The following is a 16,102-nucleotide window of genomic DNA, read 5'->3' as shown; positions in this document are numbered from 1 at the left end:
TAGGGGAGGCTGGGTAGACTTGATCCCCTTTTCTGATTTTCTAAATTATTGTTGTTATTGATACACAATCGATTTTTTGGAGTGCTGTCAAAATCGATTTTGAAAATATTCGGCGGAAATTGATCCCTCTTCTTGCTTTAATAAAATTGGAAAGGTGCCCTCAGATTTTTAAAATATTTTTCTTTCAAAATACGCGGAATTTTCGAATTTCTGTGCGTATACATGGACGATTTTTGTTATTGAATTCGACAGCATATGCAATTTTAAAATTTGGGTAGACTTGATCCCCTTTCTATGATATCTACGCAATAAATATTTTTTCCCGCCAACCCTTCAAATCAGCTGTCAAATCTACAAAAAATAGAAGCCTGAGAACAGATTTATATTTTTTTGAATTTTTTCGCCAAATTTGTGTATGGGTGACTAATGGGGGATTAAGTGTCCCCATATTGAGGTAATAACTTCAAATCCAAATATCATAAAACTTTGATAGAGTGTTGACATTTTCATCAGTACAGATCATTAAGCATATTCATGGCTTTGTGCTGTGAAAAAACGAAAGCATTTGGTCATTGTTATGAAAAGTTGTTCAAATTTTGCGTGGACAATAAAAAAATCTTTAGGAAGGTCAAAACATACAAACCGCCCTGCAGAATAAATCTCTGTCCAGTTAGAATCCGGAATCATTTATTGGATTGCAGCGGCACGGAAAGTGTGGTATAAATTTCATGGTGTTTCGTGCAGCGAGTCAAAATTATTCCAGATGGAAGCCGAGTGGAGAGAAAAAATTCTGCACACCCCCGTTGATAATCCTGCTCATCGACGGTGGAACCTACGTCAAAATGAAGAGTTGTTCATGCGAGATTCAGTTTGCTTTTATGGACAAATTTGCCAAAAAAAACTGGTGATTGGGCGAGGGATATGCAGCAGCCAGCCAGCAGCCAGAGCAAAGAACAAAGTGTTCGTGACGAATAAGACGATGGAGCTGTACTGGGGAGAATGTCTCAAAAACCGCGTACTAAGTTTCATGCAAGCCCATGAAGGTCCCGTGAAGTTGCAACCAGATTTGGCGAGTTGCCACTACAGCCGGGAAGCCATCCAGTTGTACCGCGATAATAACGTCGATTTCAACAATAAAACATAATCCACCCAACTGCCCGCAGTTCTGGTCCATCGAGACATTTTGGGCAATAATGAAGCGGAAGCTTAAGAAAAGTGGATAAACAGCTCGGGACGCGACTCAGATGACCAAAATGTGGAACAAATGTGCCAAGGAAGTTGTCTCCGGAGGTGTGCGTTTGATGAGAAGAATAAATAAGAAAGTGCAAATTGTCACTAGAAAACTAGAAATGATTTGCATTTATATTTTTTCCTTAAAGTACAAATACCTTTGTTTTGATGTATTGACCTTATTTGTATGTCAATCCGTTACCTAGATACAAATGTTTTATTATTCCGGATTCTAAATGGACATAGCTTTAAATAAGGTTGTCAATTCGAAAAATAACTCACCACATAAAGGTCATTTGTCTAGACTCTCGAGGATCTATACTGAAAAAATATGCTAGAACAAAACTACTTTAGTTCTCGATAAAAGATGGGGTGATCAAGTCTCCCCACCTTCCCCTAATGCATAAATTATGGTCAATTAAAGCTTATTGAAGCATAATTTGGCAAAATAATTCAAATGACTACAGCGCCACTAGCGTTCTAGTACTTGTGCTTCTACTCTCCCTGCAGTCATGAACACTCTGGTCTCCGGTCAATTCTGCTCTCGCCTGACAAATATTTTGCCTATGTCAACGGCACAATTGGAAATAAATACACCAGCAAAGTAAGAGTTCTTCTTCTCTTATCATTGGCATTACATCCTCCACTGGGACATTGCCGCCTCGCAGCTTCAACGCTTCCGCATTTATTAACTGCGTGGTTCCTAAGCCAAGTTAGCATTGCTGCATTCGTATATCATGAGGCTAACATGATGATACTTATATGCCCAAGGAAGTCGACAAATTTTCCAACCCTAAAATTGTCGAGACCGGATCGGGAATCCAACCCAGCCACCTTCAGCAAGGTCTTACTTTGTAGCCGCGCGTCTTACCGCATTACCGTCTTATCGCATTTATAATTCACGACCCTGGAAATCGACTGATGATTGAGAAGTCTGAAATTATTTGGTCACAAAATAGGAGGAAGATGGTTCGTCGCTTGCAAATCTTCCTTCGTATAAAAGTCACTTGCAGTTTTACTGAAACTGTCGGAAAGTCAAGCACATTGGCGCATTTGGCCCAGCGCTATGAAGCCGGTAGAGGTCGTCAAGTCCTTGGGAATAGTTCCTGCTGCCAGCGAAATGCGAGACAAATGAATTCCGAATTTAGGAAGGTGTTTAAAAATGTTTTTTTCTAATGCGTTTTTTTTCTGACTCATTTGTTTTATATAAAACTTTACAGAGCCGATGCACTTATAAATAACAATTTTATTAAATTACATTGCATTTTTTTCGCGCTTTTTGCGAGCTGCGTACTTTGCTTGTTCTCGCAAATCCTCTACCTTCTTCTTTCTTTGTTCCTCAGCATATTCCCGCAACATTCTCTCTTTTGTCTCCGTGTAATTCAGATTTTTATTATCCACGTACCACAATTGGTCCGTTTTATTTTTAAACACATTTTTTGTTTAGTCCTGTTCTTTTTCATTATTTTCCTCTTCCGCAGATTGCTGCATTTTTTTTTTCGAGGAAGCTGGAAGAGTACTGCCGGTTCTGAGCACATCTAACAGGTGCCATTTTTCGTACACCGGAGTTCCAATATAAATCGATTCGTTGTCTTATAAAATCAAGACAAAATTTTAAAAACGACTTATCTGCTTTTGTAAACAAAAATTCAAACGACGATTTGACGAATCTGATAGCCCTCCCACGCAAACCAACACCATCAACAGGTAGCGTAATACTTCACCTACCTATTGGTGATGTTGTTTTGCGTGGGGGAGCTATCAGATTTGTCAAATCGTCGTTTGAATCTTTGGTTACAAAAGCAGATAAGTCGTTTTGAAAATTTTGTCTTGAAATAATGCCTTTAAAAAACCTCCATATTTAACGTAACTTCATTCCACTACTTTATTGTACATTTGACAGATACGTAATTCGACCTCAACAGTAAGGCCGTCTTCAGTGTCTCGTTCTTGAGTCGACAAGACACGCCGACGACCACCACCAATGCGATGGTTTTCCGTTGAAAATGCTACCAGGACCTTCGTGCTGCTGCGTCCGCTCTAAGTGATATCTTGTTCGAACTGTGAATTAGATCCAAACCCGCAAGTTGCTTAATTTTGATGTCTGTGCTTGCAATGCATGTGCGTGATTGGTTGGTTTTCCTATTTCTAAACATTTTACCAATTATCCATAATAAATAGCTAAAATCAATAATTTTAGAAAAATATAAAGAAGTGTTGACTCTTCTTCGATCGAATTGTCCAAAAAATCAAGAAACTACTAAAATATTAACGCTCAAAGTCTATCATATTTTCGTGACGGTCTCCGATTTTCGCCATTGTAAATTTATCCCAATATAGCAAAGAAAGACGTAGTCCTACGTCAAAAAGCTTTCGATCGTCTCAATCACGAGAATTTGTGCGGCGCTCTGAGACACAAGCGGGCTCCTGAGAAAATTATCGGCCTCGTCAAGGCACAGCACAGTACAAGGCCTTCCGGTGAAGAGTGCTGCACAATGGGGTCTTGTCCGACCCTATCCGGGTCGCAGTTGCTACTGTCTATCACCGCTACTGTTACTCGTCGTAATCGATGAGATTCTGGTAGGAACGACCGTGAACCAAACCGCGGTCTGCTATGGCAGCCTATTACCATTATTAGCTCAACGTCTCTCTGATATGCAGAGTAAGCTCAACGACCTTCTCTTCGGCAGCTTTAGTCATCAACGTCAACACAATTTTCAGCAAAATAGGTTTTCGGGCAAGCGAGATCTAGAGCTCCAAAGTTGACCATTTTGTATGAAAAAACGGCATGAGGGCACTTTACTATGCCAGCCACTGTAGCGAAGGCAATGAAAGCTTTAAACAAGCGCTAGACTGGAACCCAACCGGATGTCACAGTAGAGGCAGACCCAGATGCTCATGGCGGCGCAGCCTCAGTAAAGAAATAAAAGAAGTCGACCGAAATCGTACTTGGCAACAGGCAACTGAACATCGCCCAGGATGGAGATCTTTCACGTCGGCCCTCCGCATTACTTGGGGTGTACAGGACCCTTAAGTTGCACCACATTTGTGTAAAATTCGTGCTAAGATTCTATTCTTGAAAAGTAACTTAATGTTTGAAGGTGTTCCACCCGCTTTACAATGCTAAAGCAAGGTCTAGATCAACTCTAAATCATAATTATAATACTGGCGAGACCATGAGTAGATTTTATATCCAGACGTGATAAACCATCAACTCTCCATTTGAACCATGCTTATCATATTTCTAGATTTTTATCGTATCCTGAATCATTCGACGTGAAAAATTCCCCAAACACATGTAGAGGCACGCTTATGAATTAATTAATTCTTCCCTTCTTCGATAAACACGAAGCACCCTTTCAATGGATCTGAAGGAATTGTTCGTAAAAAACATAAATTTTCAGACATCACAGCTACCCATCTTAGGCATTTTCTTAATTATTTTTTTCTTCTTCAAATCGATTGAGGACCCTTTGAACGAAGCTGCGACGGTAACAAACAGCTTGTTTCAACTCATGGCTCTGGTTTCACTTTTCAATCCTCGCTCTCAAATTGCAAAAACTTCCTAAGAAAGCAAACACCCGACGCCCAAGCTGAAAATTTGAAACCTAACAAAAAACATGTTATCATCGGTATTAATTATCCCTCTCAGCTTTTTCGTTCTCCCTTCTCTGCTGTTCCTGAGAAGGCGAAGAATGGAAGGACCCTAGAGCGCTGTCCGCCGCTCAAAGGGTTTTCGAAAGCTGACCACTGCAGCAGCTTGCTGCCGCCACACTTATTGCGCTGCGTACGGAAGAATCTCCTCTCTCGCCACACAAAGCAGGCAGAGTCCTCCGGTCCGGCGAGCTGCGCTTTCGTTCTTCGCCATCAGGATTCAAAACTGCGAAAAGAAGATATGGGACGCCACGCCGCACGGAACAAGTTTAGACTTTAGAGGAACCCAATTGGAAAAAAGGAAACGTTTTCGGCAGCAGGTGCACGCGCGCTCATAATTACACGGCTATTGGGCCCCATGAGCCAAATTATTGCAGATCCGATATGTATTTTCGGTGTATGGCGTAGGGAAATGAGACAGAAGGACTGAGGACAGCAGAACAGGGTGCAAAGGGTTATGGCGCGCGGATGATGACGCTTGCTGTCAGGTTGGGTTGCAGTTTAGGTCCTCTGGGCTGTGGAAAACCAGTTCCGATCCGATAGAGGAGTCGTGGTTTGCGGCCGCAGACGCACGCAACTTCACTGGATGGTAGGTGCACTGACAACCGACGGCAGCTGTTGTTAAAATGAGTTGAGTATTTTATGACTCCAATTCGAATTTCGATCGTAAAGGTTCGACCAATCTGTGAATTTGAGGACTGACGCTCGCCTCAACGTTCACCGTTCAGCGATCGAATAAGAACAAAAATCAGATTTAATACCAGATGACATGATTACTTAGTAACTAATGGTTATTTGCATTGTTTTGTAGGAATCTCATATAATTGTAAAGAAAATTTGTATTCTATGCAGATCTTAGCAATAAGCGTTTGTTTGCTCGTTCGCAGATTTTGTTGCCGCACCTATGTAAGGTGTGGGCTGCCCAGCCCCAAATTTCAAGAAAAAGTTGCTCTTGGCCTTTGGTGATACGGATAATAGAGCTAGCAATTCAAGATTCACTTGTGAGACCACCAGTCTCGAAAAATCACATTTTCCCTTTGTAAGGAACCAAAATCGCTAGTTTAAAAAAAGGAAATGGAATAACATATCAAATTTTATCTTGCATTAGATTCGAATTACTATAGATGCATCAGAATGTATATTTGGGTTTTAAGAAAGGATTTTTGGCTTCTTAATCATGTGATTGGAGATGATCCTCTCATTCAATTGGCTTTAAGATTCTGCAAATACAATGACCCCTACCAATGCTGTGTCATCACTTATTGAGAGACATTCGAGTCACATGCAACTCACAGCTTTGACAAGGTATCCCATAATTGTGTGGTCACTGTATGCATCTACCGTTCGTTCTCATCTCTAACGGTCATTTCGGGATTATCGACCTATTTGAAACCGAAACACAACAATTAGCTAAATCGTTGACAAATCCTTTCGACTCTTGGCATCTTTATTGCTCTTGTAGAACAAAGGATAAGACAATAATGAACGAGTCGCCGACAGATAGTTGTAATCTTCTGTTTTACTAGTAGCAGGTAGTGGGAGACATGCAAATATTTTCCGAAAAAGGTGCAACTAATCTAAAAACCGTTACAAATGGAGCCAATCTCCACAGGAGGCGGAAACTCGGCCTACCTGTCTGTCATCGCCAGCAAATTTATTCCAGCTGTTTGCTAGTTTTTCGATAAAGCAGGTCAAGACTACACAGACTCGATGAAGGCGAATGATGCTACCCGGTCGGATAAATAATGAACCACGATTAACGCGCTCTGTTTCGGTTTTCAGAATGTTTTATTGCTGCAGCGTACGCCTGTCAGCAGGCTTCGAGGATGTTCGATCTTTTTTATTCCTCGTTGCTGTTTACGATTGATAGAATTTGCTACTTTACCAATAAAGTGGTCGGAGGCCCTTTTTCAATGTCAAGTTATATGTTGCGTTTAATATGTTTAAAACGGTTCCATCACCATGGCTGGAATTTCCGCATTCTTTGCGATTTTTCGTCAGAATTTTGAACAATGATTCATGCACTCAGTTATGCATTCCGGAAACTTGGAATGCACATTGTGGTGGGCCCTTTTAGGCTATTATCGCCTTTCGTCTTCTTATGCGATTCTCAAACTACCAGAAGTAGTGACTCACGTCATTGGAGCGCACTTTTGATTCGACTATGTTGCTCTTGCTCGGCTCACAGAAGTCAGACGAAACATGTTCGAACAAAGTAAAAGCTCGTGCTCAATCGTACCGGGGATGAGGTCAAGCGCTTACGGTACTTTGCTCTCACCTGGGCTGCCAGTGCGGAATATCTGGGGGCCTGTATGTTCATGTTACAACCTGATGCGCGGCTACGACGACGACGACGGCTGATGACCGCATCGCGTCCAATAATAGTGGTGATGAAGATGAAAATCAGTCGCGGAGATTTGCTTTATTTACTTCCAGAAAACGTGAGCTATAAAATGCTAATGTACTTGTCGCCACCGTCGAGCTGATGTCAGCTGATGATGATGGAACCAAGTGCCGGACGATCCTGTCCAATCGTGAATGTTGTCGAGAGTTTGACGACCTCCAATTAAAGAGTTGGAATTGGATTGAATGCTTTCACTGATCACGACAGTAGCAGCGCGTCTTTTGATACGTCTGATTAGTACTCCAATAGGTGGAATTGGAAACGTACTCGCAAACTTAAAATTACTTAAAATTTTGTTTTGCAGTAGGTATACATACATTTTTTTTTTTTTTTTTCGAGAGTTGACCAGTTGTAGTCTTAATAGACTGGTATCTCGGCTGGGCTCTCCATGTGATACACAATACTAGCAGACGACTCAAGCTATGTTGCTCACTAGGTCACTGCGGCCTGGGTTTGTATTGTGATCATACCGATACATTATTCTTTCTATCTACAGTCTGTCAATTATAAACCGAACAAATAATGGAAGCTCAACATGTACATAGATGTTTTCTGAATAAGTAGTTAACATGTAAATTTAATTATTAGTTACTTGGAGCCGACATTCAATACCTAATAGTAGTCTATGTTGACAACGGTGGTACTGTTGCCATTTCCAAGTAACAATTTCGAATAAAGATGTAATGATATCATTCTGGTAGGGTAGTTTCAAAATAGATTAATTTAAGTACTATTGTAATAAATGGACACATTGAAGAGCTTCCCTTATTTTAACACGGTTGAGTATCGGATGTTTGTCAATACGTCGTCGAGTTAATTGTATCCTATCAGTCACAGTAATGTCATATGTTAAAGTTTCAGTAGTCTAATAGTGATCATTATACAAAATTTCTGTCCAGTTGTTCCGTAATTGCTTTTTTTTTTGGTCAAGTTCTATTCCCTTTTCTAATATTCAAACCTTTATTATTTATTAAAATAATGAGGTCTAAAGTTCAGTTATTCAGATTCAGGGTATACAATATTCAATATAATAGTGGATGAACGCATCATATGGTCTATCCTCATTTCCGTAAGTGGTCAAGTTATTAGTCTTGTAGCAATAATAGTGGTACTAGTTATTCTCTATCTTGTGAGTGCAATGTTCTCAATTAACTATTCTAAACAGAACTCTGTCTCTTGTCTTTCTGTCTACCGATGGTCATGTATTTATTTTCGTTTTGCCTTTCTCGTACAACTAAGTTGTACCGAAAGGCTATCATTTCACTCCAAAATCGAACTTTTGATAGAAGTCCCGGAGACCCATAGTGTTATATACCATTCGACTCAGCTTGATGAGCTGAACAAATGTCTGTCTGTCCGTGTGTGCGTGTGTGTGTGTATGTGTGTGCGTGTGTGTGTGCACAAAATGCCATAAAAACATTAGCCAAATTTTCACATAGAAACTCTTAATCGATTTTCTTGCAACAAGTTGCATCCGACAGAGACTAAAACGCTGTTGATCACTATTGAATTTCATAATAATTGCAAATTGCAAAAAATAGATAATATTAAAATAGTGATGAGACATAGTCACATAGAACAATAATGTGTTATGAAAAATGCATTGCATCTATGAATATTTTATCCGTGGCTTCCCATTAAGAGTTTCATCGTACTATAAAGATGCTCGTGTTGCACGCATTTAGGCGTAACTATGCTCTTCGTTCAGTTTCATAGTACTATGAAATTGTCCGAAAGTCTAAATTCGAACATAGGAAATTCGAGAAACTTTTGGCAGCGCCATCTGTCGTCTACTAGTGTAAATTTTCTATCATAACATTAGACGGTGTAACTGTTTTGCCTTTCTTGAACATCATCGAGGTTTAAGCGTAAAGGCTACATTTATTACCTTTTTGCGCGAGAAAGGCGCCATCACCGCTAGGTGGATTAATCTGGGTTTTTTATTATTTATTTGATATCTTTAAATTTCAGTCATTTATTTTACTATCGGTCATTTATTTTATTATAAGGTAAAGGTCATCGAATTTGTCTTAATACGAGAAACACTAAGTCATGTCCCCTATATATCCGCTAATTTTTCTAACTAACCTAATAGAAGGAAAAGAGAAACAGTTTTTTTTGCGTTGATCCATGCAGCTAGAGAGACTAAAATAAAAAGATTATCGAGAAGATATAATAGATACATTCACTATCTCCAATACCAAATTAGTAAATCTACAAGTTCTACTTTTCACTACTAAAATTCTACTTCAGCTATACGGGTACAAAATGAATTATTGTTAGCTACTTACAAGTATAAATAGATGTATGCTATTTGGATAAGCGTTTGTTTCAGGGTCTTGTTAGTATTAGAGTTATGTTAGTTAGAAATTTACCAATTGGCAGTTGTTGTTAGATCGTGCGACACTAACCATTAGTTAACTTGGAGGCATGGTACCTCAAGTGTTTGGTATAACTGTTGACCTTATTTAAGTAAGATGTGATAAAAGTTTCTCTACGGAGCTTATTTTCAAACCATTACCATTAAAATAACGATATTCTTGTGAAGGAGATATAAAAAATGGAAAAATATCTTAATTTTTTAATTTAAAAATAATTTAATTTAATAATAATTTAAAAAATAAAAATCTTTTTAAGACACTTGAAATATCAACGTCAAGCCCCTTATCCATGGACAGGGAGGTATACATACATTTATTCAGTAGAAACTACGATGTTTACGAATCATCGTTTCGCTAACAAAGTTAAATTTAATAAACTTAAAATTGAAAATATATTTGATTTCCGGTCAAATTACGAACAGCCGAGACATTTTGTAAAACGATTGTTCTTCTGCATAATTGTCATTGTTCGATTCGATAGCCAGCAAAAAAAATCAGCAAAATGTATTCAATTTCTGATTGGCAGTTCACATATCTTCTGATAAAGTTCGTACTGCGCACGAAAAAAAAACTAATTAAGCGATACTGATTTCTACTGTTCTCACTCACCTTCCGACCAGCATGGTGTAGAGGATCACTCCGAGGGACCACATATCGGCAGCCTTTCCGGAGTAGGTGGTGTTCGCTCTTAGGATTTCCGGCGACACATAGGCAGGACAGCCTCGTTTATCCTGCAGGAGGTCTTCACTGGGATCGTCCAATACGACGGCGTCTTCTAACGATTCCAGCTTCAGGTGAGTTCTGCAAAAAAGAAAGAACAAAATGTAGGATATTGTTATTAATGATATTGAATTGACTAATCGTGTGTGTTCCAATTATCCTGAATTCATCAGATAAAAATAAAGATAAATGATGTGTAGGTAAAGTAAATAAGATTTTTTTTTAATTAATTTTGTTTTATTTCCAATCATCATTTGTTCAATCTCAATTTAGTATGTAGCCCGCCATATTCGTCACCATGCCGAATGATTCGTCTCATATAAGCTTAAGAGCTATTCGATTACTTTTTCACAGAAAATTGCAAACCTCGACTCACTGTCGAAGAGACACCGCGGAACAAAAACACTGTACTCAATCGATGGGCTTGGGGCTTGATCTATTGTAATGACCGTCAATAGTCAACACCATTGCCGATAAAAAGCGTCAGCACAGAAGCCAAGCTTACGAAAGGATTTATCCAGAAGCGATGACTTGTTTTTCGTCGTCACGACGCGCAATTGAAGACTGTTTGCAATGCAACGGTTCAAATTAAGTGATTTTTGCAAAGGGATGATTACGCCGATCGACGACGACGACGACGCCATAACGACTTCAATTACGGTCGATTTATTGACCTACGTGGCTAAACGGTTCATGGATAGCGATGATGAAATTGGTTTCAAATGGCTGGCGGGAAGAACGGCTAAGCCAATGATGTTTTAATTGGCACCGTCTGGTATTTATTGAGTGGTGTTTGATTGCAAAAAAAAATAATCATTGATGTACTCACTCACCTCTAGTCGATCATGGAACCATAAGATTGATATTTCATAAATCACTTGAAATAGAACAAGTTGGTAGGAAATCATTTTTCGCATCTTCGATCTTGCATTCGCGAATGCTTGTATCGTTTTCCTCTATGCACGCTCAATTATCTGTAGCTCAAGTTTCCAATCGAAAAGAAGCATCAAGAAGCTATAGCTCGATATCCCCACGGCCTGTGCAATGCGGGAGATCATCAAGGCTGTGATTTGTGTGTTTGAAATACGTACAGCGGAAAGCAACCGTGAGGTCATTGACAAGGGAACGCCACGGATGAATAGTTTTGCGAATTTATTTCGCCACTGTTTTCAACTGATTTTTGCCAATCATTGTGTGCTATTCTACGCCAATTCGAAAAGAAACATGTCTGCACCCGTGAAGCATACAAAGCAGTGATCTTCAGCATTTTGGGCGTTTTTTCAAAATTGCTTCTCACAATAAAAATAAACTTTTATTGCACAAGTTGCCAAACAGCAACAAATATTAATATGCCGCAACGTAACTTGCCAAAACTTACCAAATATTTATATATAAAATAATTTTATCTAATTGTTGAAAATATTTTAATACTTGCGATAAAATAATCAAAAATTATGCTAAAGAATTAAAATTACATAATATTTCACGGAATTGTTTTTGAATTTTCAAATTTTTAAATTTAAAAAATGAAACCAAACTCATACCAGATTTGGTTCCATTTGCTTGATTAATTCTCGAATTATGATGAAATTGGTGTTTCATTTGTATGTCAGCCCCTCTTTCCAAAGAGGGAAGCGGTTTCAAACCATCTTAAGAACCTTCCCTAGTCCCAAAAACTTCTGCATACAAATTTTCACGCTGATCGGTGCAGTCGTTTCCGAGTCTATTTCGAGGGTCAGACAGACAGAAATTCATTTTTTATGTATATAGATTTAAATGTTTTAATTTTTAAATTTCAAAATAAAAAAATACAAACTGAAATAATACAATTTTAGGATTCTATTCAACATTTTGTTACGGTTGGTTTTATTTTGTTCGAATGGTTGTAAATATTCGATCGAGTCTGTATCGTTTGTGCTATATTGTGTCTGTTTTATTTGTTGATTCTGTGTCTTCAAGAGGAAAGCCTAAAAGTAAGCAATAAAATGTTTAGTTGTGATTTGTCCCAAGTTTGTTCCAGACACAGACATCGAATCGTTGATGCCAAATGGAATTAATTGATTGTGGATGCCCAAATAGGATAAGAATCCTATACAAAGGCATGAATACAGCAAACTAATTGCTGTAGACAAAAAGCGCAATACGCAATAAAAATATATTTGCCGTATTTGGCTGATGGACCAAAATCCAAACCTCGTCATTTCCCATAGTGGGCACCACCTAGCCGTCTCTATCAGGGAACCAGAAGAGAACGTGCATTATTTTAATTTGTTATTTGTTAGGGGCGTACACTTATTACGTAAGCAATTTTTCTTGGTTTTTCGACCCCCCATGTAAGATTTTTTTCATACAAATGATTTTTTATTTATATGGAGCGTAAGATATTGACCGACCCCCCTCCCCCCTAAGTGTTTACATAATATGTGTACGGCCCCTTACATGTAAAGAGTGTGTATCTCTATGTTTGTATAAAATAAATTTGTTACAATTTCCCAAATTTTAGTGTTTTTATACAATAAATAAATATTTAAAAAATAAAATTTGAACATTTTCAAATTATTGAAATGAAAACTAAAAATTAGATAATAAAAAGGAAAAAATAATAAAATTTAAAAAAATCAGAGATTGAAAATTAAACATTAGAAATTAAAAATTAAAAAAGAAAAAAGGAGCAATTGCAGATGAGAAATAAAAAATAAAGATGCGAAAAATATTAAAACCTTTTTAAATACAATTTAAAACTTGAAATTTGAAAATGAACCTTAAAAACAAAATTAAAATAAAATATCAAATGAAGGAAAATTAAAACTAAAAATTACAAACAAAAATTCAAAATCAACAATTTAAAAATACCAAACATTAAAATTTTCAATTTTCAAAATTTCTTAAATAAAATAGAAAATTTGAAATTTAAAATAAATATTGAAAATAAAAGTGAAACTGAAAAACAAAAATTAAAAAGGAAAATTTTATTTAGTTTAGAGAAGTAAATTTTAAAATTAAAAAAAAATCAATATTAAAATAATTCAATCTTTTTTATTTCGCAATTAAAAATTAAAAATAATAAAATACAAAATTAGCTTAGCTTTAGCTTTAGCTTTGACTGACTACACATATCTATGGTTGCTACTCCGTGATTGACCAGAATCAGTGAAATTGCACAAAGAACCAACTGAATGCTTGACTGGGATTGTTCAAGCATTCTCAGTGTGCAAGTTTCAGTGACTCTAAAATTCAAATGATCAATAACGGCGCCGGCCACGTCCTTGTAGTCAGTTAGGAAGAAGGAAGGAATATTAGTAGGTGGTTTTTGCTATTTGTAGACCGTGTTTACCTCTGCGTCTCCACAAAAACCACAGGAAGGATTAGTTAATTGGTAGGCATCGTTGGATCTGGATTCACTCTGGTAAGCGATACGACCGTACCATTCTTTATATACAGTGATTTTACCTAGCCATGAATCGGGCGCGAAAAGTATTACAAACTAACTACCGGCCTACCGGGCGCGCAATGCAGAACACAATATTACGGCCGATCGCGCGATCGTTCTGATGTCCGAAACAAGACAAATCTCGCACTGAACTGATTTTTATTACCGGCCGCGCCAAGCAGAACACAATATTTCGGCCCATCGCGCCATCGTTCTGCTGTCCGAAACAAGAGAAATCTCGCACTGAACTCTTAAAAATAATAAAATACAAAATTAGAAATAAACATATTTTTTTAATCAAAACTGGAAAAAACAGAAAATTAATACACTAATATCCCGATTTTATCACCCCCTGGTGAATTTTGGGGTGAAAAAACAGGAAATATTACAAAATAAAAAAAAAACATTTTTTAATTTATTTCACAAATATGAATCATTTATGCCTTGGAAAGGCAAAATACTTCAACGGAACCCTTCATGTTTTGTCGAAAAGGCTTACAAAATGCTTGACAGATACTCAGAATTAATTAATAATAAACCACAGGTGGTGAAAGTTATTTCGTGAACATCATGGTTGTTTGCGGCATTATGTACAGAAATAAATAGAAAAACTAAGATTTCCAAAAAAATTTGAGTTGAAAAAATGCGGATTAAAAACGTGATAAAATTGGGGATAGACAAAATCGGAGAGTAAGAAAATCGGGTCAATACTGTATTAGAAAATTAAATAAAGAAATTAAAAATTCTATGAATTAAAAAATTTCAAATTCAAAATTAAATAATCAAAATTGAAATTAAAAAGTAAAAATCGAAAAATTGAAATAAGGCACTAAAAATGGAACTGAAAATTAGAAACAAACTCAAGATAAAGCATTGAAAATTATAAAATATTGCAAATTCTCAAATAAAAAAAATCTAGGAAATAAAAAATAAAAATTTAAAATTGAGAATTATAATAAAAAACTGAAATTAGAAAATTTAATTTAAGAAGAAGAAACCTAAATATTAAAAACCAGAATTGTTTTAAGGTTAAAATAATTTAATAAATAAAATAATCTTATTTTTTTATTTTTAAATTAGAAAGTGAAAATAAAACAATTAAAAATAAACGGAATTTTAACAATTAATTGCATATTATTCGGCAACTCGGCCGTACGAAAATAACTTTTTTGTTAAATATCTTGGCTGTGCATATGCACAGCACATGTTTCGAAATGAACAAATTGATATGTGTCTTGGAGGGACTCGAACCCTCAACCTCCTACTCTCTAGATAGGCGTGATAACCCCTACACAACACTCAATTTGCAAAAAAAAAGAGCTAACCGCGGTGGAGGTTGGTACTCGGATTCTGATGGCTTTTCCGCAAACGTGACCTTTAAGTGGTCTATAAAAATATCCAGTTTTAAAATTCTAAAATTTCCATTTTATTTTCATTTCTAAAATTTTTAAACAATAAATGATATTGAAAATTAAACAATCAAACCTATAAATAAAAAAATGTCTAACCTTAAAATTTTAAAACAAAAAAAATCAACAAATTTTGCAAATTAAAAAATTGAAATTTTGAAATTTTTATTTTTCAATTTTTTGAATAAGCTTTGGAAACAAAGTAATAAAATCAAGAATTGACAACTCAAAACAAAAAAAAAATAAAAATGAGAAATAAAAAAAAAGCAAATGAAAAAGAATTAAAAGAAATTAAAATTAAAAGATTTGAGCTTAAAATTAAAATGTTAGATTTGAAATAATATTTAATATTAAAATTTATAAATTTTCAAATACTTAGAATCCAGCAAAAAAAAATCGAACTATAAAAATTATAAAAAATTATTTAGCTTGAAATGTGTAAAATTAAAATTAATCAAAAAAAAAAAAAAAATGAGACAACAAATTTTGCAACTTAAAAAATTGAAGCTTTGAAATTTTTATTTTTCAAATTTTTGAATAAGCTTTTGAAAACAAAATAATAAAAACAGAAATTGAAAATTAAAATGTTAGATTTGAAATAATATTTATTATTAAAATTTATAAATTTTCAAATACTTAGAATCCAGAAGGTGAAGCAAAAAAAATTAAATTTAAGCTATGAAAAATATAATAATTTGATTGTTTCATATCTAAATTTTAGAATTTTAGATTAAATAAAAATTAATAAAAAGAAATAAATAATAAATGAAAATAAAAATAAGAAAAAATATCTAACATGAACATTTTTAAATTTTTTATCTTTAAATTTGTAAATTTATAAAAAGAAACCAGCAAAAACATGGAAAATTAAAGA

General features: G+C 35.9%; 1 protein-coding gene across 1 annotated transcript in view; it reads right to left on the bottom strand.

Annotated features, from left to right (window-relative positions):
- The window catches only part of LOC134212034 (tribbles homolog 2-like), a 151,180-nt gene that overhangs the window by 8,114 nt on the left and 126,964 nt on the right, over positions 1 to 16,102 (bottom strand). The window contains exon 5 of the mRNA XM_062689531.1: positions 10,279 to 10,470. Coding sequence (XP_062545515.1) covers positions 10,279 to 10,470 — 192 coding nt within the window. The remainder of the gene's footprint in view (positions 1 to 10,278; positions 10,471 to 16,102) is intronic.

Source organism: Armigeres subalbatus, chromosome 2 (assembly GCF_024139115.2).
Source record: "Armigeres subalbatus isolate Guangzhou_Male chromosome 2, GZ_Asu_2, whole genome shotgun sequence".
NCBI classification, from domain to species: domain Eukaryota; kingdom Metazoa; phylum Arthropoda; class Insecta; order Diptera; family Culicidae; genus Armigeres; species Armigeres subalbatus.
This window is presented reverse-complemented; position numbering and strand designations above follow the sequence as displayed.